This window comes from Saimiri boliviensis, chromosome 4, assembly GCF_048565385.1.
Source record: "Saimiri boliviensis isolate mSaiBol1 chromosome 4, mSaiBol1.pri, whole genome shotgun sequence".
In the NCBI taxonomy this organism is placed as follows: Eukaryota; Metazoa; Chordata; class Mammalia; order Primates; family Cebidae; genus Saimiri; species Saimiri boliviensis.
This window is the reverse complement of record NC_133452.1, coordinates 86,248,709-86,275,263: the sequence shown is the minus strand read 5'-3', so window position 1 is coordinate 86,275,263 and position 26,555 is coordinate 86,248,709. Positions and strand designations below refer to the sequence as shown.

The window sequence follows — 26,555 nt, the reverse complement described above, 5'->3', positions numbered from 1 at the left end:
ATCGCCTAAGGTCAGAAGTTCAAGACCAGCCTGGCAAACATAGTGAAACCCCACCACTACTAAAAATACAGAAATTAGTTGGGAGTGGTGGCAGGTGCCTGTAATCCCAGATACTCAGGAGGGTGAGGCAGGAGAATTGCTTCAACCTAGGAGGCAGAGGTTGCAATGAGCTGAGATTGCACCACTGCACTACAACGTGGGCAACAAGGGCAAAACTCCACAAAAAAAAAAAAAAAAAAAAAAAAGAAAGAAATACATGATTTTTTACCTAAATGAAATCTATGCTATGGACAAAAATAAGTTAGTCAGGTGCATTGGCTCTTGCTGTAATCCCAGAAGTTTGGTAGGTCGAGGCAGGTGGATCATGAGGTCAAGAGTTCCAAACCAGTCTGGTCAAGGAGTTCAAGACCAGTCTGGTCAACATGGTGAAACACTGTGTCTACTAAAAATACAAAAATTTGCCAGGCACTGCTGTATGTGCCTGTAGTCCCAGCTACTCGGGAGGCTGTGGCAGGAGAATCGCTTGAACCCGGGAGGCAAAGATTGCAGTGAGCCAAGATTGTGCCACTGCACTCCAGCCTGGGCAACAGAGAGAGACTCCATCTCAAAAAAACAATAAAAAAAGTCATATTATTTCACATTAAAGGGTAACCTGTTTCCTGTACTTTTTTTTTCATCAAAAAGAAATTCTACTTATTATTTACACTAGGAAAATACTTCAGAAGGAATGTAGAAATGTTTGCGAATATGTTAATATTGAGAATGTTTATTGCATATTGCTAAGCATTTTGTCAATGAGCGTAATACCAAAATAGCCAATCTATCTTTTGCTACCAAGCTATTTTTAAAATATGTTTAACAAAATATCCTAACATTAGCAATCAGAAGATGCTTCCAGATGTTCCCACATATTAAATATGCACCAATAAGGGTACTTAGGCAAAAAAAAAAAATTGAAGCAATTTCTGAACTAAACTTTAAACCAGGAAGCATGTAAAATGGAACTGCATAATCTTTGTTCCAACTCTGCAAAACATGGCCTATTTCAAAAGAATTACATAAACAGTCCAGATGATAATATAATCCGTAAGTCAATTAACAGATTCAGACCTTATCAACCATAGCAGGCATATAAACATGAAGTACAAGCTCAAATATTTTGAAAGAACACTACATTCTAATTATATCTACTCTTTCATTTGACTTTTCTTTTTTCTTTTTTTGAGATGGAGTCTTGCTCTGTCGCCCAGGCTGGAGTGCAGTGGCACAATCTGGGCTCACCGCAACCTCCGCCTCCTGGGTTCAAACAATTCTTCCACCTCAGCCTCCCGAGTAGCTGGGATTACAAGTGCACACCACCAGGCCTGGAGAGTTTTTTGTACTTTAGTAAAGATGGGGTTTCACCATGTTGCCCAGGCTGGTCTTGAAGTCCTGAGCTCAGGCAATCTGCCCACCTTGGCCTCCCAAAGTGCTAGGATTACAGGCATGAGCTACCTCGCCTGGCCTTCATTTAACTTTTCTAAATAAAAGAAAAATATATATAAAATATAGGCAAGTTAAAAGGACAATATAATAACATCAAATTAATATCCTCTGAAAATTAACTGTAAATAGTTATGTTTTGTGAAATTTTAAATACCCCTTCGCATGCTATAAGAGATAAAGTCTATCACTGACAAAATGGTCTTCCTGTGTAGCATTTTTAACCAATATATATTATCTAAGAAATAACTGCTGATATTAACTTTCTCTCTCTATATATGTAAAATACGATATTTGCTACTATTCACTGATGATAATACAAAAGCAACTAAATTTTGCCTGGCGTTGAGGGGGAAGCCTATTATAGCTGGTTGGCAATTTGTAGGCATTTAGGTAATTTTCTGTGCATGAGAAATTTATATTAATATTTCTTAAATGTTCACCATTGACATTTTTTAATTAGATTAAAAATGAACAATTATTTCTCAAATTAACAGTTACAGAATAAATGAAAATCCTACCTGAAAGAACCAGCAACCCAACTGGCAGAGTTGTTATTATCAATTCTGTTACTGGGAATGGGCTGTGGAGCAGATATTTTAAGTATTGGTGACTTTTCCCATGGTTTTAAATCTTCCCTAGAATACATAGATGATGTACCATTAACATATGGTTTGACTTTGGCCTGGGGAGAGAAAAAATAAACAGAAAAAGGTTAACAGGCACATAGTACAGTAACTAACACATAGCTGGTACTTAATAAATATTAGTTAAATTATAATGAAGAGTAAAATCTTATGACAATAAACCATCTAGTATTTTTAAATCATGTTCTTCTATAGTTTGTGCCTTAGCCAACTCTCAAATCACATTACTGACTATAACGAAATTATAATGAGCTTTGAGAATAATTTTTAGGGAAACCAGTTTGCGTATTAAATCTCTATAGAAATAGTAAACATGTAATATATAAAAGTTGTACAATAAGACACAAAGCAGTAATTTTAAAATTAATATCCATGGCTTGAGTATGAAACAAAATGAAAGTTTTTTATAAACGTCATATAATTCATTCTGATGTAAAGTATGGTGAATAAAACTAAAGTCAAATAATACTGACATCTCAAAAGGAACCCTAAAACTATTACTATTATAATAGGTCAAGGAAGTTATTAAAATGGTATTTCCACTGCCAAGATAGATTCTTCTGTTATTGCAAATCATTCACAATAAGCTCTTAGACTTCCTTTAAACCTCAATTGTCTTATAGACCAACTTAGTGTGAATATAAATTACTCCCAAACTTCTATCCTACATTTAAAAAACAAAAAATCAATCCTGGCCAGCCACCGTTGCTCATGCCTAAAATGCCAGCACTCTAGGAGGCTGAGGTAGGTGAATTGCTTGAGCCCAGAAGTTTGAGACCAGCCTGAGCAACATGACAAAACCCCATCTCTACTAAAACTACAAAAAAATTAGCTGGACGTGGTGCATGCCTGTAATACCAACTACTCTGGAGGCTGAGGTGAGAGAATCACTTGAGCTGGGAAATCAAAGCTGCAATGAGCTGATACTATACCACTGTACTCCAGCCTGGGCAACCAGAGTAAGACTCTGTCTTAAAAAAAAAGGAAGCAGGGCCGGGCACCGTGGCTCAAGCCTGTAATCCCAGCACTTTGGGAGGCTGAGGCGGGTGGATCACGAGGTCGAGAGATCGAGACCATCCTGGTCAACATGGTGAAACCCCGTCTTTACTAAAAAAATACAAAAAATTAGCTGGGCATGGTGGTGCGTGCCTGTAATCCCAGCTACTCAGGAGGCTGAGGCAGGAGAATTGCCTGAACCCAGGAGGCAGAGGTTGCGGTGAGCCGAGATTGCGCCATTACACTCCAGCCTGGGTAACAAGAGCGAAACTCCGTCTCCAAAAAAAAAGGAAGCAAATCAATCCTTGATGACTGGAACTCTAAAAGAAGGGGTAAATTTCTGTTGTCTCATGAATTCCTAAAGTTCCAATATGTTTTGTGGATGTGTAGGGGTTATGGAAAAGTGACTCTATCTCTATTAAGTTACACATTTTTTCTCTAATAGGTTAACAACTATGGAATCAAATTTTTAAGGAGTGTCTAAGAAATGCCCTCCCCAGAGTTGATCAGCCTAGGAATCCTGCAGCTTATTGTGCTAGACTAGAAGAAGAACTCAATCATTTCCAAATTGTTTTGCTCCGGTTAATACCCTAGAGGAAAGAGTCCGGAAAATTTGAAAGTAGGCTTATTTTCAAAACCATTTTTAACTGATGCTAACTGACGTTTCACAAGATAAATTTCAATAATTTAGCTACAAATATTTTTTCAATATGTCTATACAGTTATATTTTATATCAACATATTTTAGTTGCAGAAAGATTAGAAATAACACTATAAAGGGCTCAAAATTGCCATTAAAATCTTTAAAACTAGAAATGCTATGCAAACCTAAGAAAACTAACACAAGGACAGGCACGGTGGCTCATGCCTGTAATCCTAGCACGCCTGTAATCATAGGCCGAGGTGGGTGGATCACTGAGGTCAGGAGTTCAAGACCAGCCTGGCCATCATGGTGAAACTCCATCTTTAAAGAAAAAAAAAAAAAAAGGCCGGGTGTGGTGGCTCATGCCTGTTAATCCAAGCACTTTGGAGGCCAAGGTGGGTGGAACACCTGAGGTCGGGAGTTCAAGACCAGCCTGACCAACATGGTGAAACCCAGTCTTAAAATAAATAAATGAATAAATAAAAAAGAAAACTAACACTATATTGTGTGATTCTTATATACCAACCTGGAGACTGTTTTAAAACTAGAGCAAAAAATAAGGAAATATTAAGGATAAGCTATCTATAAACCTAAGAACTGAAGATAAGGAGGTAGTGCTTTAAAAAACAAACCTCAATCTTATCTGAATGAAATCCTGTTGTGAAATCAGGTGACTGTAAATCTCTAGGACTACCCACTCCTGCGTAGCTTCCTTCAGAGTCTGATGTCAATAGCTCTGGAAGAGATTCCATAGAATTGGTCTTACCAGCCTTTAATAATCCTAAAACATGAAATTAAAAGAAATGTAAACACACATGCATTAAACATATATGCATTACATCAGTAAACCAAACAGCGCTAAAAGCTTTCATCTATCTAGATTTAATAACATTCAAATTATATTGCTGGTACAAAAATCTTAATAATTCAAATTACCTGGAAAAAGAAATCAGTTTAAGTGGAAAACTGAAACGGAGGAGATTCTAAAACAACAGTTTTATTCATTACAAACACATACTAATTGTGTAACGAACCTGAGAAAGATAGGTCTTTGGGATGTGCTTTAAAAAGTGATTGAAAACATTCTTGTCCTCATGAGAAACAAAGGAGAAAGGCAAACTTATTAAAGTCCAGACCTCTCCCCTTTCCCTTTCTCATCTGCCTCTTTGTACAGTGGTCCCTGCACCCATCATTCTATGTGGGAGGAAACCTGGGACCTTTCTGCTTCTCACTTAGCCACTGACTGCTGGCTCCTTCAGAGGCTCCTGAAGAAGATGACTGTGGCTGGTTTGAGAGTGTTTTTCCCTGAAATCTCTGGTGACTGAGAGCTCGCTTGAAGCAAGAGGGTTGTTGTGAAATCTATATAACATTTCTTCTATTAGGCAAGCTAAATGCCTGTCCCCATGCCACACCTGGTATCCAGGTTCAAACTTTTGCTTAGAGTCAGGTGTTCATTTCCACCCATTTCAAATTTATTAGAATCTAGATGGAGTACCAAAATAAGATAAAATAAAGATGTTATCTAAGTTGTAACTAAAAGGTGTATAACTGATTTAAATATAAAACCTACCATCTCTTACCCATTCAAATAAGTGTTGGTCACTTTAAAGTAAATCACCTTAATAAGCTAAATGTTTCTTTTATTGTTATCACTGCAATTTGGAAAGAACATTAAAAAATTTTTTTTCCACACAATCTTTTTGAATATTTTTATATTTTTTAATTTTTTTTCTTTTCGCAAATTTTCATCTAAGAGAATACATCTAATTTTAGAATACTCTCAAAAGTCAGTTAGGTTAGAAATAAATCCAGAAAATAAAAAAGACAATTAATGTGGCCAACAATTACTTCTGGTCAAACACAGTTTCACAGAACATTGTTTGTCTACCTTTAAGATCAACACAAATGTTAAGCTTTTATGCAACCCTCTTTGATGGAATTGGCCTCATTCTCAAATTTTCTTCCTTAACAGGTCTTTTTGGCGTCCAGTTAAATTTAACCTTTCAGTTATCTTTGACTACAGATAACTTGGCCATAAAAAGAACAGTACACCAGAAAAACATGGACCTGAAATCAGAACAAATTTTATTTATTTTTTTCACTACTTCAAATCACTTAACGTTTTCTGCATTTGTTTCCTTAGATTTAAAGTAAGGAACATAAATTATTTCATGTCTCTTCTAGCTCTGAAATTCTAAGATTCTAACATATATGGTAAAAATAACATTATTTAAAACAAACCAAATATCTGCTTTTATGTAAGTCATGTAGGTGACTGTCTTTCAAGACTGTCTATCCATTATTCATCCTTCATCAATCCACCCCTGCATCCTTCTAAAGACTAAAGGTAATTCAGACAACAGAGAACACAAAATCACAGAACTTTAAATTTAGGAAAATCCTAAGATATGCCTCTAGGTCTTCTGATTGCCATTTCCAGTGCTTCATAAGTAAATTTTAGGCATAGGATCTATCCTTTTTATATCATTATCTAAAACTATTCTTGATATTATTAGTTTGAGCTTTAGTGAACATATCAAGCACTTCTGAAGCATCTCAGTAACAAATATTAAAAAAAAAAAACAAAGAAAACCCTTCTTCTTTGCCCTCCCTAACAGTTTTTTTTACCAAAGGGACACAAAACAATGTACTCTTCTATTTTTCAAAGTTGTTTGCATACGGCTGATTGACTATGACGTACTGTTAGTAGAAACTATACTAGGTTATGTCTTAGTGCTACAGACAAGAATACCCTACCATTTCTGAAAGCCATACTATAGTCTCATTACTTTATAGTCACACTTCATGTTTTATCTAAAGAAACTATTTAAAATGTATATAGTTTAATCTAGATCAGATGAATCTAGAATGTGAGACAGTCTGTAACACAATTACCCTGACCTTTCGGAAAAGAGAAAGCAAAAAACAAAAAGGTACAAGGATACTATACTAGTTAAAAGAAACTAAAGAGATACTAATAAGCAAAGATAATATGAACCTTTACAAAATACCAGTTTTGTTAACGGTAAAACAAAACAGACCATAAAAACATTTGTAAACAATTAGGAAAATCTGGTATGGAGTGTAATACTAGTTAACCCTAGTAATATCAACTGTCTTAGGTATGATAATGGTACTGTGGTTGTGGTTGTGTAGAAGAGTATTCCCATCTAAAAAGATTCATATTCAAGTATTCAGGGGAAAAGTTTCATGTCTACAATTTATTCCAAGTGGAACAATTTTTTTTAAAGTCTCTGTATTAACAAGTGTGTGTGTGTGTGTGTGTGTGTGTGTGTGTGTGTGTGTGTGTAACACAAGGAGGAAAGAAGAAACAGCAAGCAACAAAGAGTTTGCAAGAAAATGCAAATATGATGAGAAGTTAACAATAAATCTGAATAAAATGTACATAGATATTCATGGTATTTTTCTTTCATCTTTTCAGTAAGTTAAATATTTTCAAAACAAAAAAACCGGGGAAAAATATTTTAGCAAAACTATGTAACCTGGCCTTTACTTTCTAACAGGCTCACATAATGTCTAAATATATTTTATATTCTACTACCAGATTATAAACCTCTTATGCAGATGAATGGCATCTTACTTGGAGCACTGACATATTTAAATTGAATCAACATGATAATAGTTATCTCTGTCATGTTCTGTCAACCTCTAAACCCTTATGCCCCCCCAAGAAAGAGTGGTCTTTCTAAAAACAAATCTCATCCAGTCACACCCTATTTTAAAAATTCAGCAGCAGCCACCCATGGCCTTTAGAATAAAAAACAAATTCCTCAGTTTGACAAATAAGACTCTCCAAAATATGACCCTATCCAACCTATCTCCCATACTGAACTGTATGCACAAGAAATGTGCAACTCTTTCTCTCGCTACTAAGCTTGGGAATATGGCCCCCTTTGCTTAATACATTTATCTGCCTCCTTTTCTTAGATAACTTCATTCTTCAAGCCCCAGCTCAGCATTACTTTCCTCTAAGAGGACTTGTTTGGGTGCCTCTTTTGTACTCCCAGAGCAGACTTCAATTGGAATACTTATCATAATACACTATCACTTTTGGTACCTCCATAAGAACTGTTTTCTATTTCAGTAGCCCCAGCACATGGCATATATGAATAGAGACATAGAAGATTAGAACTGGAAATATATGCTCATTTTTCACGAACCTGTAGATGACGGACTCTGAATAATATCTGAAAGGTTATAACCTCCAGAACTATCTGAACGTTTTCGTGGCTTCTTTTTAGCTTTTGTTTTTGCCTTCTTGAACATAGTTTCCCTAGGAAAAAACAAACATAATTTCAGCAGAGTTTAGGGAGGTAACTAAGATAAATGCACATATTTAACCCAACAGCTACTTTTTTTTATATTTATACTTTAAATTTGATAGTCCTACAGACATTAGTTATATATTTACTTTTTATTATACTAAGGATAAGAATAAACATAAATACCTATTTCTTATGTCAGAATTTCTCAATTTCATCTGCCAATATCAATACAAAAGTGTCATATGTCAAAGATGGGAGTGAAGGGACACAGTGGAGATAAAAAGGAAGAAAAGGAGGAAAAGAAAAAAAAAGAGAGAACAGAGCTTACGAATAATTTTGTTCCATATTTATTTCTTCTTTCAAAAAGATATCTCCATCTTCTACTTCCAAATAGCTAATATCTGGTCCATCTTGATATGGTGTAATGACCCTTCTATCCATTGCTGGAATCTGCAGAATTGAAGATGTCACTTTTCAAATATAAAATCTATGAATTTTTCTTTTTTGGACAGACGGGGCTCTTGCTATGTTGGCCAAGCTAGTCTGGAACACCTGGTCTCAAGCAAACCTCCCGCCTTGGCCTCCCAAAATGCTGGGATTACAGGCCTAAGTCACCACACCCAGCCTAAAGATGTTTTTTAAATATGTAAGATATTCCATTTTTAATAAGAAAATATTTTATGTTTTCTATTTATACATTGCTATTAATATTTAACAGAAAAACCTTGAATATTCAATAACTTCCTAAATTTAGAAGAGGGGGTTGAATTTTGAACTTTATTCCATAAGCGTGGCAAAAAAGGAAACTTGAGAGAAAGTTCCACTTTATTATTAAACATAGATTAATCCATTTCTTAGGTATCCTATGAATTCCTGTTTTTGCACTGTCCTGACCTTTGGTAAATAAGAAAATACTCACTCTGAAGCTTTCAGTAACTTCACTCATAAAGAAATTAATAAATATTAACTTTATTATTAAGTATCTTTAATTTTAATTATCATACTTATCAATGAGATCTGTAAAGGAATCCTATATTCTCAGTTTTTTTTTTTTGAGACGGAGTTTCGCTCTTTTAACCCAGGCTGGAGTGCAATGGCGCGATCTCGGCTCACCGCAACCACCACCTCCTAGGTTCAGGCAATTCTCCTGCCTCAGCATCCTGAGTAGCTGGGATTACAGGCACGCACAACCATGCCCAGCTAACCTTTTTCGTATTTTTTAGTAGAGACGGGGTTTCACCTTGTTGACCAGGATGGTCTCGATCTCTGGACCTCATGATCCACCCGCCTTGGCCTCCCAAAGTGCTGGGATTACAGGCTTGAGCCACCGCACCCAGCCCTATTTTCTCAGTTTTAAAAGATCTTAACGTTATTAGGAAATAAGTCACTAGAAAATTATTCCATTGGTAAGTGTGATCTAATATACTACTTATCTGCTAAAGCTGGTAACATACTCACAAAAATCTTAAAACATAAATAAACCTTACCATTTTTCGGTAAAACTCAGAGAGATCCTTCAAAACACCATCACTTAAAACATCAAAAGACCTAAAATAAAGGATACAAAATTCTATCTTAAAACTCAAGTGACTTAATACCTGTCAAGATGTTTACATATGTAGATATTTCATATTGCCAAATAAGTAACAAAGTTATTTTTTAAGTATTATATATACCGGTTCTTTGGAAATAGATGTAGTTATACGTTACATATTTCAAATACACAGCAAAGCAAACATATTACACAAATATCTTGAATAAAACTCAAACAACCCTTTTTTGTGTGTGTATGTAATAGAGTCTCATTCTGTCACCCAAGCTTGAGTCCAATAGTGTAACCTCAGCTCACTGTAAGCTCTGCCTTGCAGGTTTAAGTGATTCTCCTGCTTCAGCCTCCCAAGTAGCTGAGACTACAGGCATATACCACCATGTCCGGCTACTTTTTGTGTTTCTATTAGAGAGAGGGTTTTGCCATGTTGGCCAGCCTGGTACCTACCTCAGCCTCCCAAAGCGTTCGGATTACAGGCATGAGCCACCACACCCAGCCTCAAGTAACTGTTATGAATAAATGTACAAAGAATCTTTTCTACTAAAGTTTTCATAAAAATTAACTAAATTAACCTGTGTAATGCTTTTAGAATACTGTCTAGCACATAGTTAATAGTCATTACTATTGAAATAAAATGGGCCGGGCGCGGTGGCTCAAGCTTGTAATCCCAGCACTTTGGGAGGCCGAGGCGGGTGGATCACGAGGTCGAGAGATCGAGACCATCCCGGTCAACATAGTGAAACCCCGTCTCTACTAAAAATACAAAAAATTAGCTGGGCATGGTGGCGCGTGCCTGTAATCCCAGATACTCAGGAGGCTGAGGCGGGAGAATTGCCCGAACCCAGGAGGCGGAGGTTGCGGTGAGCCAAGATCGCGCCATTGCACTCCAGCCTGGGTAACAAGAGCGAAACTCCGCCTCAAAAAAAAAAAAAAAAAGAAAAAAGAAAAAAAAAAAAGAAATAAAATGTAAAAATAAATTAGACAATGAAGGCTTAAAAGAAAACTGACACCAGGAACTCTAATCTCATATTTCCAGGTTTTCATGTTCTCATCAATGACTTTACAGTAAGTATAAGACTTTAATCTTATATTTAAAAAAATATAAATTTATTTCATTTTTAAAAGATCACTGTTAAAAACATTTCAAAAGTTTTCAGTAACTCTCTAATTTTAAAATGTATATAACTTTTAATCATCAACATTTATCAAGTTCTTTCCATCCAGGTAAACATCATTATTCACATTTAAATCACTAATAATATCTGCTTTTATATATAAATATCTGATTTTGCAACAATCATACAACACATGCACCTCACCTACCTTGCTTCAAGCAAAGCTGCCATATTCAATCCTATAAATTGTAAACATGACAGTTTCAACTGTTTTGCATTATACATTGCTGCAAATTCTAGGAGCATAGCAGCATTCTTCAGGGTAACTACAAAGAAAGAAAAGATTTGCAAAACTAGATGAAAAGCATGTTACTATAGCAAATTAAAGCACATTTATGTCTAAAGCTGTAAGATTTGAACATTTAGAACGAAGGAAAAAAAATATGTTCTTGTCAAAAATAAGTTAATACTGGGGCAAATATGTAACTCTTCTATCCCAGTATGCCAAAGTAATTTCAAAACATTGGCTATGAGGAAAAATCACACACAAGAATATTCTAAGCAAAACAAAACACAGAAAGAGCATAGTGCCACCCAAAAGCAAACACATAAAAACTGACAATCTTTTACCTAATATTTTCTGAATATTTTTTAAAAGCTTTCATTCATGAACAATTTTCCTTTTCATTTACATAGCAGTTATTCCCTCTTCCATAAAACTAAAATATATCAAACTAAGAAAAACTGATGAGATAATTCTATAAAATATATTATCTATCGAGTTTATGTGGGTATTTATGTAAGTATATAAATATATACATATTTTGAAAATACGTACATCAGAAAATCCGATATACTATGCAAAAGATTATGGATTTAGTTACAATCCTAGTAACGTTATATACAAAGTACTCATTTTCCTAGAGACTCTCCCAGAATATTCTACCTACATAATAGGTAACTTTCAGCTTCCTGTTCTCTCCACTATTTTTCTTACTTACTCTATCAGTACCAGCCAATAGAGGAACACAGCTGTTTTCTACATCTGGCTTCTTGCATTTCTTTTTCTTTCTCCCCTGTAATTCTGCGAAAAGTTGCAACTGCAGTCAATAATGGTCTCTGCCTCACTCCTGACTAATCTATATATTCAACTAATGATGAACACAGAAATGGAAGAAATGATAAAAATTAGATCATATAAAAACTTCTTTGGAGTTGTTCATTTGGGAACAAGTATCCACATATTCCTAATAATCAGAGACCAAAAGAGGTGGCAGCCTCCTTTTCCTAGGTTCTAGGAACCTCAAGGAATTAATAAAGGCAACTGTGCAGCCATGAAAGAACATCAAAGAAGAAGGCCAGGAAAGCCAACTGTACAAGTGTAAAATATCCCCTACATGTATATCTTATACTTGTTGTATGCTGTGTCCTTTATTTTAGAATATTTTTCTTTTCTTGCTTAAAAGGAGATCAGGGCTGTTGTTCTCTTTTTAATAACCAAGAAGACAGTCTACAGTGCTCAAGAAAAGTAAAAACAAAAAACAACCACCAAAAAAATGCTAAAGCCAAGACAAACTCCTAGCAAGTATGAATTAGAAAAAAATTGACAGGAATTCCCTTCACACTTCCTAAAGTAGCAATGAAGCAGAACACATATAAGATTTGAAAGCCAAAAAAGCTATCATGTGGAGGCTAAGGAAAGTTAACCTTTATTCTAGAGTAAGCAATAATAAATATGTAAACAGGGGAAGACATAATTACCTCCTACCGAAAACATAAAGAAACAGAAGACAGGAAAAAGAGCATTTAAAATACTACTGCAACACTACACAGAAGGAACAGATCAGTGACCTCAACTGCATAGAGACAGTGAGAACCCAAAGGTAGGCGAAACATGGCCAACATAGTTAAGAGGAATCAGTTTTGACAGATGAATGAATTTGAGTGTCAGGGCCAAAATAACAAATAAAAACTAATTTTGGATTTCAAAGTAGAGTGTTCAGGAGGACAGCCATGAAATTAACTAAAATAATGAAAGAACAGGAAAGAAGAGTTCAAGAAAAAAAGAGATGTGCTTTGTTCAGATATGTAATAGGAAAGCTGCATTTTAAAAAATCACACAAACAATAGGCCATGCACAGTGGCTCACGCCTGTAATCCCAGCACTTTGAGAGGCCAAGGCAGGTGGATCACAATGTCAGGAATTCAAGACAAGTCTGACCAACATGGTGAAACCCCATCTCTACTAAAAACGCAAAAATTATTTGATACCATCTTTATTATTAAAGGTTTTATGACATTTCAATAAAAATATTACATTTTAATTCTAAGTCATATATATTTTCACATATTTCTAAAATAAGAATTCACTTCCAAAGTATGTAATAATTTACATACTTTGGCAGGTTTTCTTGGTACCAAAAAAATGGTCTATTTTACCATAAGTGGAATCATAAAGTCAATAAAGTACATACTTGATGAACCTGAAAACACAGTTACTCACGTTTTTCAGTTAATGCTACTTCACAAATCTCTTTTAATCGGGTTATGAGAAGTTGGTCAGCCACCACAAGAACACTACAAATAAAATCTACATTTTGACATTCTAAAAACAGAAAGAAAACAAACATCAGTCTTTATTTCCTTGTAAACATTATACCTAGAAAAAAATCTGAAGTAATTAAGACACTAGAAAAGAGATTTAAGATTATTTTCTTAATGTTGAAAGGGCAACTATAATAAAAAGTAAATATATCAGAATATATTTCTAATTTTTAGGCAGAAAGCTGACAAAATTACACCAAAATGTCTTGGCTCATACCAGGACCATAAAATGGTCAACTTAAATTGATCACTTCAGTCTAGAAGGCTATTAGTATGCCCGACTTGTTTATAATCTCTCATGTTGTTAGAAAAACACTTCTCAAACTAATACAAAGAGGAAAAGTCACATCTTAGCATCACACTTCAACAATACATATAGGGTGGAAAAATAATACTCTCATGCTTTCTTATTTAAAACAAAATTTGTTATCTATGAGTACTTTTTTGTAACTACAGGAGTTACTTAATTTAAAACAACTTTCTTGGTCCGGGCACGGTGGCTCATGCCTGTAATCCCAGCATTATGGAAGGCAAAGGCATGAGGACCACTTGAAACCAAGAGTTAGAGACCAGCCTGCTAACAGGGAGAACATGTCTCTACTAAAAATTCAAATATTAGCTGGGTGTGGTGGCACACGCCTGTAGTCCTAGCTACTCGGGAGGCTGAGGCATGAGAATTGCTTGAACACGGGAGGCAGAGGTTGCAATGAGGCAAGATCTTGCCACTGCACTCCAGCCTGGGCAAAAGAGTGAGGCTCCATCTCAAAAAAAAAATAAAAACTAAAACAACTTTCTGGGTCCTAAGTTCTGCCCCTGAGCCACTGCTAAAATAACAACATAAATTGAAAGAAAAAAATAACTACAGAGGATGAGAAAGGAAAAAATGATTAAGAGGAAAAAAATCTGAAATAGAAAACAGCTTTAAAATATGAAGAAAGGAAAAAGTCACTAGGAATGACAGACTAAGAGCTTCTAATACGCTTATCTAAAAAAGCAATGAGACAACTGTGGAAAATTGTCATAATCAACTTTTTCAGAATTCTGGAAATCAGCCAAAAGCTTGCAATGATCTACGAAGTCTTTACTTAAGAAAAGCAGTTGAACTTCTGTTAAGAACAGTAGAATTTGGGGCACTGCAGCCTTTCCTATTCAGATATTCCTCTCTCCTTCTCCACAACGGTGCTGAAAATCAACAGCTCCACAATCACAGGGAATCACAGTGACAGCTGAGTAGCCACAGAAGGAGACAGAACAGTTAGAGAGCAACAGTGTCCTTATTTGACCTGTCTGTTAGTTTCCTGAAAATCCCACTAAAATGCTTATCTTTATTTGACCTGACTCAAAGCTTGCCCAGTGAGAACAGCCATTTATCTGGGGGAGAACAATTAGCAATTGGTAAAGATATCGAATTAGTGATCAAAAAAGTTCCTACAAAGAAGAGACCAGGACCAGATGGCTTAATTGGTTAATCTGACTGAATAAAGATGAATAATACAACTGATGAATTAATACAAGACGAATTAATATAATTCTCCACAAACTCTTCAAAAAGTAGAAGATGATGAACACTTCCCAACTCAGGTAAGGAGGCCAATATCATGCTGATATTAAAAACAGACAGGGGCATCACTGGAAAACTAAACCTATACCCCTTACAATTAAAGATGCAAAAATCCTCAACAAAATGCTAAGAAACTGAATCCAGTGACACATAAAAAGATATTATGCAACATGACCCAGCAGAATAAATCCAAAATGAAAGGATGATTCAATATATGAAAAATCAATCAATATGGTACACAAAAATAAGTATAATAAACATGTGACCAAAAGGAAAGAAAACAAGCATCATTCTTTAGTTCTTTGAAACTTAAGTAACAGAAAAACATTTGACAAAAATTGCACACCCTTTCACGATTAAAAACACTCAATAAACCAGGAATAGAAATAATCTTCCTCAACGTGATAAATGGCAACTACAAAAAACCCACAGGTAACATCCTAATTAATGGTAAAAGACTAAATGCTAGCTGGGCGTGGTGGCACGTGGTGGCGTAGTCCCAGATATTCAGGACGCTGAGGCTGGAGGATCTCTTGAGTCCAGGAGTTCTGGGCTGTAGTGCGCTATGCCAATCGGGTGTCCGCACTAAGTTCAGCATCAATATGGTGACCTCCCGGGAGCAGGGGACCACCAGGTTGCCTAAGGAGAGGTGAACCGGCCCAGGTCGGAAATGGAGCCAGTTAAAACTCCTGTGCTGATCAGTAGTGAGATCGCACCTGTGAACAGCCACTGCACTCCAGCCTGGGCAGCTTAGCGAGACCCTGCCTCTTAAAAAAAAAGAGAGAGACTAAATCATTTTTCCTAGGATCAGAAACAAGGCAAGGATGACCACTGTTGCCACTTCTATTCAACAAAGTACTAGTGATTCATCTAAACAGGGCAATTGAGCAAGAAAAAGAAATAAGGCACACTCAGATTGGCTTGTAAGTAAAACCATTTCTATTTATAGAAGACATGACCTTGCATGTATAAAATCCTAAGGAATCCACTAAAAAAACTACTAGAATTAGTGAACAAGTTCAGCAAGGTTGCAGGATATAAGATCAATATACAAAAATCAATTGTAATTCTAAACACTAGCAAAGGACAATCCAAAAATAAATTATTTTTTAAATTTCCTTTTAAAATACTATTAAAAATTCTTAATAATTCTTAACTAAGAAAGAGCAAGGCTTGTACATTGAAAACTACAAAAATCATTGAAAGAAATTAAAGACTTAAATAGACGTAAATAAATGGACAGAGAGCTAGTGTTAATGGATTATAAGACTTAAATATTAAAATAGCAATAATTCTCAAGTTGATCTACAAATTGAATGTGATTCGTACGAAAATCCCAGCTGCCTTTATTGCAGAAATTGGCAAACTAATCCTAAACTTCACATGAAAATGCAAAAAATCCAAAATAGCCAATACAATCTTGAAATCACAGAAAATAGGAGAACTCCCATTTCTCAATTTCACAACTTATAACACAGAAATGGTAATCATAAAGTGCTGTACTGGCATAAAGAGAATTCAGTGAAACAGAATTGAAGAATTAGAAATAAAACTTATTTGTCAGTTGATTTTTGACAAAGGTGCTAAAACAATTCAATGGGAAAATAAATGTCTTTTCAACAAATGGTGCTGAAAAAATAGGATATAGAGATGTAAAAGAATAAACTTAGACCCATAACTCACAACAAATACAAAAATTAACTTAACGAGAATGGTAGTTACTAGAGGTCAGGGGATTAGGGTAACGGGGAGATGTCGGTCAAAGAGTAGAAAATTACAGTTATAAGATGAATGAATAAGTTCTGGAAACCTTATAGACAGCATGGCAACTACACTTGTAATAATGTACTGCACACTTGAGATTTGCTAAAAGACTAGATCTTAAGTAGACTCACCACAAAACAAAAAAGGTAATTATGTGAGGTGATGGATTTGTTAATTAGCTTGATTGTGGTAATCATCTCTCTCTCTATATATATAAAATACATATTTAATATATATATTTTATATATTATATATATGAAATGTATATTATATATATCAAAATTATATATAGTAACAATGTATAATGTGGTGCTTTGATATAAAATATATCTGATATGTATATTTGATACATATTATATATCAAAGCACCACATTATATACTGTTACTATACACAATTTTTACTTATCAATTATACCTTAGTAAGACTGGGGGAAATATTAATTCAAAATGGATCAAAGACCTACATGTGAGAGACAGAACTATAAAACTCCTAGAAGAAAACACCTAAGGTAATCATCATGACCTTGGATTTGACAATGAATTCCTAGATATGACTCTAAAAACATGAGTAACAAGTAAATATAGATCATTGGGACATCATCAAAGGCCTGTAGTCCCAGGACTTTGGAAGGCTGAGGTAGGAGGATCACTTGAGCCCAGGAGTTCCAGACCAGTCTGGACAATATAGGGAGGCTATGTCTCTACAAAAAACTTGCATAAATTAACCAGGCATGATAATGCACACCTGTAGTCCCAGCTGCTTGGGAGGCTGAGGTGGAAGGGTCACTTGAGCCCAGGAGGCCAAGGCTGCAGTGAGCCATGACCATGCCACTGCACTCCAGCTTGGCCAACAGAGTGAGACCCTATCTCAAAAATAAAATAAAAATAAAAGATTTTGTGTTTTAAAGACACTACCAAGAAAATGAAAACAGCTCCGAGAAGGAGAGAAAATTTTTGCAAATCATATATCCTATAAGGGACTAATATCCAGAATATAAAAAGAACGCTTGCAACATCATAAAAAGACAAATAACTGAGAAAAAAGGTAACTGAATGATGTATTTATCCAAAGATACACAAATGACCAAAAAGCATATGAAAAGATGTTCAACATCATCAGTTATTAACAAAATACAAATCAAAACCACAATGCTGTATAACTTCACATCCATTAGGATGGCTATAATAAAAAAGGTTAATATTAATAAGTGTTGGCAAGGATGTGGAGAAACTGGAAACCTCACACTGTTAGTGGTAAAGTTAAAAGGTACAGCTAGCCACTGTGCAGTTTGGCAGTTCCTAAAAAATTAAACGTATGACCCAGCATTTCCACTTCTAGGTATACGCCCAAGAGAAATGAAATCATAGGCCCACACTAAAATCTGAGCATGAGTGTTCATAGCAGCAAGATTCCTAATAGCAAAAAGATAAAAACAACCCAAACATACATCAACTGATGAATAAATGTGTTATATCCACACGATAAATACTATTTGGCAATAAAAAATAATGAAGCATTGGTATCTGCTACAATATAAATTTTAAAAACTTTGTACTTAAGGAAAGTAAGTTAAATACAAAAGGTCACATGTTGTTTTATTGTATTTATATGAATTGTACAGAACAGGTAAATCCATAGAGACAGAAAACAGAAAAGGGGTATTCCAGGGACCAGGGATGAGACAGTGGGAACTGCCTGCTAATGAATACAAGGTTTCTTTCTGCTGTGATGAAAATGTTCTAGAATTATACAGTGATGATAGTTGCACAATTTTTAAATATACTAAAAACTACTTATTGTATGCTTTAAAAGTATGTTTTACGCTGCAAATAATTTCTCAATTTTTAAAAAGAAAGAAGTAGAGAAAAACATATCAGTGTTTCAGTTATCTTACTCTAAAGTATACAAATCTTCAGAAATCTAGTCCTCATTAAACTCTCCTTTACAAGACTACCCAGATTTCCTAGGCAGACTCAGAGGCCAGCTTCTTAAAAATGCATCTGTTTTTTAGAGGATTACTCTGTTGGATTATATTTGTTTTCTTATACGTTTGTCTTCTCCACTAGATTGAGTTTCTTGAAAATAGAAAGAGGTCTATTCACTTTTTTAAAATCCCCAATATACAGCTGCGGTTAAAAAAACTAATGGAATATGACAGAACATCTAGTATCATGCCAATGACTAAATATGCCTTGTAACTAAAACTTAGTGTTTTGCCTAACAAAGTATATAAATGGCCTATCTTCATAAATTCTGGTACAATTTTTAATCTGCTTCACTCTCAAGATGTATAACCATAAAGGGGAAAAATAGGTAAGAAAGAACTTTTATAAGTATTTGTTGAAACTATCCCTGTTGTCAATTCACTCATCTCCAGCATAGAAGTAGCTGGAAATTGAACTACTAAATCTAATTTCAACCATTACATACAATTCTTTTTCCTTTTTTTTTTTTTTTTTTTTTTTAATGAAACGCTTCACAAATTTGTGTGTCATCCTCGAACAGGGGCCATGCTAATCTTCTCTAAATTGTTCCAGTTTTAGTATACTTGCTGCCGAAGCAAGCACTAATTCTCCAAGAGTTCATTTTCACATGGGTAATGAAAACTTTTTCTGCTCCTTTACTATTAGCAATCAATCCTATTGCTTTTCTAAATTAAGCCTTTATTGGCCAGGCACAGTGGCTCACGCTGTAATCCTAGCAGTTTGGAAGGCTGAGGCAGAATAATCACTTGAGCCCAGGAGTTTGCGACCAGCCTGGACAACATGATAAGACCCCAGTCTCCACAAATAATCAAAAATAAATATTTTAAAAATTAAATAAATTCAGCCTTCAATGATGGTTTTTTCTAGTAGAAGTAAAGATTCATGTTGATTTTACCATTATTTCATTATATCTGAAATATCTACAATGTCCTAACTCTTATTAATACCTTTTATCACCACAGCTTCATCAGTATAGAGGTAGTCCAAAATAACTTTTAATATATCAGAATGTATTGGCATTTCCAGAGCTGCACAACTGGAAGCCTAAATAAAATAAGACAAAATAAAGTAAAATAATTCATTCTAAACAATAAAATATTATTACATTCTAATTTGGTTTATTGGTACAAAACACTCTGAACAGGATCAAATGCAAAAGAACATAAAATTTACAAAACACATGGCTAAAATAAGGTTAAATTTAATTTTAAAACATAATATGAAAAAGGAACAAAAAAAAACTCAGAAAACAAGAAACACAGTGGTATTCCTAATACATTTCTAATAATGGACAAATTTTTATTTAAGCAGCCTCTTGACAGTAGTTTTAAATTCTAAATGTTGCTATTTTCCAGCAGCCTCAAGTATAAATAAAGTTTAATATAAATGAAAAACTGAGCTAAAATATCAAGTTCTGATTTTGAATTTCTTTACTACATTATTTCCACTAAAGAAACATAGTTACCAACCTAGGTGCTTTTTACTTAAATCTTACCTCGATCCATGAGCTACTCAGCATACTATGAAAATATTCTAAAAGAAAAAAAAGTTTAATGCAATAAGAACAGTGAAACAATACTACAGCAAATAAATTAACAGCTTAAAAAAGTGCACCTACCAAGTCTAGCACAAAGAACACATTTATGACAAGGAAACTCCTTTCCATCCACTGATTTCATGGTCACATCACACAAAAATGAACTGCAAGAAAATGTTTAATTGAAGCAAGAGAAATTTCTTTACATATTTAATGAAAAACGTTATAGGATTTGGCTTGACTTTCAATTTTCTCTTAAAGGTAGGAGAGAATAAATACCTTCAGGAATACATACAACAAAACACTTTATCTTCCTCCACCTCAGGGAAGATAATAAGGTCCTTACAGTAAAGACAGTATTTGAAAAGGGAGCTGAATACAAATATTCAAAAAGTATTTTTTCTGATTTTCCTTTTTTTTAATTTCAGACAAACTGTTACTAATATAATACCAAGTGATATCGTATTTAAGTCTCTGTAATTCACTCATCTGTAATAGCTAATCTGGGCCAGTTTAAATACCTCCACAGTTTATCCTTCTCGAAAACCTTTTCATTTATAGAGGAAGTATGAACACTAAAAACAAACTTTTCTTTTTCTGAGATCGAGTCTTGCTTTGTCACCAAGGCTGGAGTGTAATGGCACGATTTCGGCTCACTGCAACCTCCACCTCCCAGGTTCAAGCTATTCTCCTGCCTTAGCCTCCCAAGTAGCAGGGATTACAGGCACCCACCACTGCGCCTGGCTAATTTTTATATTTTTTTAGTAGAGACAGGGTTTCACTATATTAGTCAGGCTGGTCCCATACTCCTGACCTCAAGTGATCCGCCCACCTCGGCCCCACAAAGGGCTGGAATTACAGGCGTGAGCCACCACACCCGGCCTTAAAAACAAAACTTTTAACCATATATTTAAAACAGTATAAAACTTAAAACTTTCTTATACTAGAGAAAATAATCATCACCATGATGACATATAATTTGGGGCTATTAACATTGCCTAATTATAACAAGACACAAAATTCAGGCAAGAAAAAATAAAAAGTTCCTCTATTAGAAAGTTATCAGAAAGAATAAACTCCTTTGATGTCTTCAGCAGTTAATATTTCATCAATTTACCTCAACAGTTCCCCAACATTTCCAGAAATGCAGAAGACTAGAAAAGGTAAGAGTGTATCTATCTATACATTTTGCTTCATATGTGGGTAAACAGAGCCCTATTTCCACACTTCTGTGCTAAAATATAGAGATAAAAAGTTAATCTTCCTTTCCTTACTTACCATTTCTTCTGACTTAGCTTCAGTTTATTACCAGTTTTCTTGGCAATAACATTAATTTTTTCATTTTCAAATCTGACTCCATCTAACCTATCAAGGATAGATAAAAATTAACAATTGACATATACATTCCCCTACAAAAATAAACATACAACAAAAAAAAATCCAACAAATTAGCTTACATCTAACTATAGTATCTCAAAATACCATACTTCTTCCATTCTAATTAGAATTCAAAATATATTAAATATTACTGACAACAAATCAAAGCCATAGCACAAAGTTTTTTTTTTTTTTTTGAGACGAAGTCTCACTCTTGTTGCCCAGGCTGGAGTGTAGTGGTATAATCTTTGCTTCCTGCAACCTCCGTCTTCCAGGTTCAAGGAGATTCTCCTGCCTCAGCCTCCCCAGTAGCTAGGACTACAGGCACTTACCATCATGCCTGACTAATTTTTGTAATTTTTAGCAGAGATCAAGTTTTGCCATGTTGGCCAGCCTGGTCTCAAACTCCTGACCTCAGGTGATTCACCCACCTCAGCTTCCCAAAGTGCTGGGATTACATGCGTGAGCCGCCACATCTGACCCCTTCATTATTTTTAAACAGAAAGCATGGTACACACTCCTCTTCTGCTCCCACCCTAAAACTAAAGTTTAACTGCCACGAGCAACATAAATACCTTAAAAAAGGAGAGAATTTCAAATAATCTGATTCAATATGATACTATGGTATTAGGCACTTTACATATACCAACAATATGAGGTAAATATTTTCTTTCCCACTTCATATACTGACAAACTGAGGTAAAAGAAAGAAAACTGCACCAGCCAGGAACAGTAAAGCTAAGAGACACATATGTCTTTCGAACCTGAAAGACCTTTCCAGCATACCACACTACCTGCCACTCCAGATCCCTGTTATATACACAAACCAGAGATCAAACCCACCAACAGCTTTCCTGTCCATTAATGTAATCCAAGAAGTCCCACAGAGATAGCTCTGCCAGCAAATAGAGGAATGACACATCCATATACCTCACCCAAAAAAGGAGGGGTAGGGAGAGAGAAGGGAGAGAAGGAGGGGAAGGAGAAAGAGAAAGAGATGGACCAAGTGGGAGGAGACTGGGGAAGGAGAAAGGAAAGAAAATTAAGGAAAAAAGGGTGGGAAATTTTGTCAAGTAGGACTGAATAAGGTACAAAAACAGATAAAAAGGAGCTATCATACCTACTGCTCAAATTACTGAAGCCAAATTTCTTTGCAACAGTTTGCAACATTTTTACAGGATCGTCTTCCCCAATATTTTTTCCTTTTTTGCAAGATTTAGGTTTGCTCTTCTGCCTTTCACTAATTGTTTGAGCTTGATTACTTTTGTAAACTTCAAATGCAGACTTCTGGTTATTATCTTCATGGAAATTCACTTTATTCAAGTGAGAATTCAGAGTTCCCTGATATTCTTCTGGGTTTTTGTTTAAGTGTATTCTTGGTTTGAAGCCATGAGTTAAAAAGTCACAAGTATCTGTGTATATAAATTGTAAAAGGTATTCAAACATGTCAGGATGAACCTTCTCTACCACAAAGAGATGGCACCCTGAAGAATCTTCATCTTTCCGGTAAATATCTGTACATTCTAATGTAGTATCATCTGAAAGAAACAATTTCTGAAAAAAATCAGAACGCGCTGCCAAAATATATTTATGTGCAGGGAAGATTCTATTGACAACTTGAAATGTCACATCATGAATGTTGTCCATTTCATCTGTTTCCCTCAACAGTTTGCCAAACTCTTCAAAAAATGATGATGAGGACACAGCTGGAATTTCATAAAGGCTAGAAACAAGACAAAAATAATTTATGCTTCAAAAAAATTAAGGAAATGCTTTTTCATACCTACCCAATTTTCCTTTAAAATGCAATTTTTTTGTTTTTTTGTTTTTGTTTTTGAGACGGAGTCTCACTCTTGAAATGCTTTTTCATACCTAGCCAATTTTCCTTTAAAATGCAATTTTTTTGTTGTTGTTTTTTTGTTTTTGTTTTTGTTTTTGAGACGGAGTCTCACTCTTGTTGCCCAAGCTGGAAGGCAATGGCACAACACTGGCTCACTGCAACCTCCGCCTCCCGCATTTAAGTGATTCTCCTGCCTGAGCCTCCCGAGTAGCTGGGATTACAGGCACGTGCCACCATGCCCAGCTAATTTTTGTGTTTTTAGTAGAGGCGGGGTTTCACCATGTTGGCCAGGCTGGTCTCGAACTCCTGACCTCAGCTGATCCATCCGCCTCAGCCTCCCAAAGTGCTGGGATTACAGGCATAAGCCACCACGTCCAGACCAAAATGTAATTTTTTAAATAGAATTCAGAAAATTTTAAATTTGGCATTTCCTAAAATACAGTAATATGGCACAAAGTCCTAGATACTGTATCATCCTTTTTTCTATTCCTTTTTATATTTGTTTCTTCTCTCAAACTAAAATAAGAACTAAGTTGTCCATAACCCTGGTTCTTACAGCACTGTAGGAATGCAATTACACCTTCTCAATCAACATTTCACCCTTCTCAGTAGGAAGACCAACCCTCCTGTGGTTTGCCTTGGATTGAGGAGTTTCTCAGGAAATGAGACTTTCAATGTTAAAAGGGGGGCAGACCTGGGCAAACTAGGATGCATAATTACCCTACTTGTAGAATTTCTTCCCTCTTCAATAGTACCCCTGATGTTTATCCTAACCAGATACTTAGCTCATGTGACTTAAAAGATAGGCACTGGGATTTATAGATGGCTCCACAACACTTCTTTTGCCAATTCTCATATTCAAGGGTCAGAAATTTTTGCAAACTGTATAAGAAATATTTATAATACTTTTTCAGAATCTGAGAACCTAGAGTACATCACAAAGTATGAAAGACAAAGACGGTGGGGTGTGGTCGTTCACGCCTGTAATCCTTGCACTTTGGGAAGCTGAGGCGGGGGCAGATCACCTGAAGTCAGGAGTTTGAGACCAGCCTGGCCAACATGGTGAAACCCCATTTCTACTAAAAATACAAAAATTAGTTGGGCATGGTGGTGGGCACCTGTAATCCCAACTACCCAGGAAGCTGAGGCAGGAGAATCGCTTGAACCCAGGAGGTAGAGGTTGCAGTGAGCCAAGACTGTGCTACTACACTCTAGACTGGGCAACAGAGCAAGACTCTGTCTCAAAAAAAGAAAGAAAGAAAGACAAATAAACTTTGTGAGTGCATGTACAGATATTTTCAACAAATGTCAGTTTGCAAACTAAAGGAAACATTCATCACTCCCAGTATAACAAATTCTACCTCTGGATTATCCTGTAAACATGATTATCTCTAAGGTCTCTATAGGTCTTGGCAACAGCTCCTCAATTAAATTTGCACCAGAAGCTACTGAAAACAAAAGAAAATTCAGTGATTGTTCCTTCTAAAAAATGAAATTTAATATACACAAGTATACCTTGTTTTAGGATCTGACTGCAAGATTGCAAAGTTGCATCCACTTGGATCTGTGCTGACACTAACAGCTCTATGTGCAAAGGTAAGTTTCTCAAGTCGAATTCTTTCATACACACTATTTATATCAGAGACACAAGATACGTCTGATGAGGAATTATGAAGGTTTGATACAATCTCTGTTTAAAAAAAAAAACTACCATTAATCAAGGTTTTATTGACACTACTAAAACGACTGTGGAGTAAATGGAATAGAAAAGCAGTTAGGAAAATATGGAAATCTCTTTCACATAGATTCAATGTTTTTGAAGAACTATACCCTCTCTTCAATGCATTTTGCACTGAATATATTGGTTGTATTATAAAGAAAATTTTTGGTGGATTGATCTCAATTATCTATGATTCCATCTCTTTCAACAAACACATCCTCCATACTGCAACCAAAGTTAGCTGTCTAAAACCCATACCTAGTAATTTATACTTCCTGTTGCCCAAAGGGAAAAAATTTCAACTTGGATTAAAAACATATAAATCTAGTTTATCTTCATAATCTGCTTGTTTATTTGCTTCCTTCCTTTCGTCCCCCTTTCTTGTTTGTATTCAGAAAATATGTGAGTGACCACACTGGGCTACCCTGTTAACAGTAGTGATACAGTAGTGAAGAAGAGAGATGTGTTGCTACCCTCATAGAGCACACAATCTAGCAGGGAAGACAGACATTACACAAATAATTACATAATTATAAGTAAAATCAAGACTATAAAGTCAAAGGATATAGTGCTTTCCACAAAGATATGAAATTTACATGAAAGAAATTACTCTGGCTGTAGTGTGAAGAATATTTAAGGTAAACAAAGCATAAAGAGGCCATTAAAGGAATTACTGTAAATCCAGGAAAAGAATTAAAAAATGATATAGGTTAGGTTATAGCAATGAATCTGGACAAAAGTGGAAAGATGTAAGAAAGAGTAACAAAATTTCATGACTGATTAATTCTACAGTAAGGGAATCTTGGTGTTAAAGATAACAATTTACTGAAATAGAAAACACTAAGAAGCAGAAGTTAGAGCATGAGATCATGAACTCAGTTTCAGATCACTAAATATGACTAAGACACAATTTTAAAGACTTCAACTTATAAGTTGAACCTATGTTCTAGTTACTCTCTCAAATTCACTCTATCTTAGTCTTAAGGGGCTTTACTAATATTCCTCTGACACTCAGCTATTCCAACTGCTATTTCAAGAAACTTATTATGTGGATATTAACAGTAGTCTCAGTGAACTGTAAATATTTACAAAATGTCTATTGCCCCTACAAGCTTCTGAGTGCCTCGGAATAGAGGCCCATTTTATGTGTTTTTGCATCATTAGAACTTTCCCCTATATCTGGCACATAGTAAATACACATTAAATGTTTACAGAATTGAATAATCTACAAAGAAGTAAAGGAAATATAACTAAATCACTAAATTTTACAAAAGTAAAATTTCTTGTGGCTTTATGATTTTGAAGAATATGTTTGTAATCTTCTGAGTAATTATAAACCTTCTTGATTTTGTTTTAGCACATAATAACTGAGTTATTCATATAACAGATGATTTAATGAGTGACTACATGTGCCAAGAAATATGCCAAAGGCTAAGGATATAGAAGA

At 35.1% G+C, this 26,555-nt stretch overlaps 1 protein-coding gene and 1 non-coding gene across 2 annotated transcripts in view; both read right to left on the bottom strand.

Moving 5' to 3' along the window:
• Window positions 1–26,555, bottom strand: part of IBTK (inhibitor of Bruton tyrosine kinase) — an 86,340-nt gene that overhangs the window by 25,009 nt on the left and 34,776 nt on the right. The window contains exons 11-23 of the mRNA XM_003922980.3: window positions 24,904–25,078; window positions 22,669–23,271; window positions 21,450–21,536; window positions 20,253–20,335; window positions 20,130–20,167; window positions 19,582–19,678; window positions 13,222–13,323; window positions 10,927–11,044; window positions 9,542–9,602; window positions 8,383–8,504; window positions 7,950–8,062; window positions 4,401–4,549; window positions 2,004–2,167 (exon numbers count right to left, since the gene is read on the bottom strand). Coding sequence (XP_003923029.1) covers window positions 2,004–2,167; window positions 4,401–4,549; window positions 7,950–8,062; window positions 8,383–8,504; window positions 9,542–9,602; window positions 10,927–11,044; window positions 13,222–13,323; window positions 19,582–19,678; window positions 20,130–20,167; window positions 20,253–20,335; window positions 21,450–21,536; window positions 22,669–23,271; window positions 24,904–25,078 — 1,912 coding nt within the window. The remainder of the gene's footprint in view (window positions 1–2,003; window positions 2,168–4,400; window positions 4,550–7,949; window positions 8,063–8,382; window positions 8,505–9,541; window positions 9,603–10,926; window positions 11,045–13,221; window positions 13,324–19,581; window positions 19,679–20,129; window positions 20,168–20,252; window positions 20,336–21,449; window positions 21,537–22,668; window positions 23,272–24,903; window positions 25,079–26,555) is intronic.
• On the bottom strand, window positions 19,110–19,212 carry LOC120363413 (U6 spliceosomal RNA). The gene has a single exon (XR_005578969.2). It is a non-coding gene; the product is annotated as a U6 spliceosomal RNA (small nuclear RNA).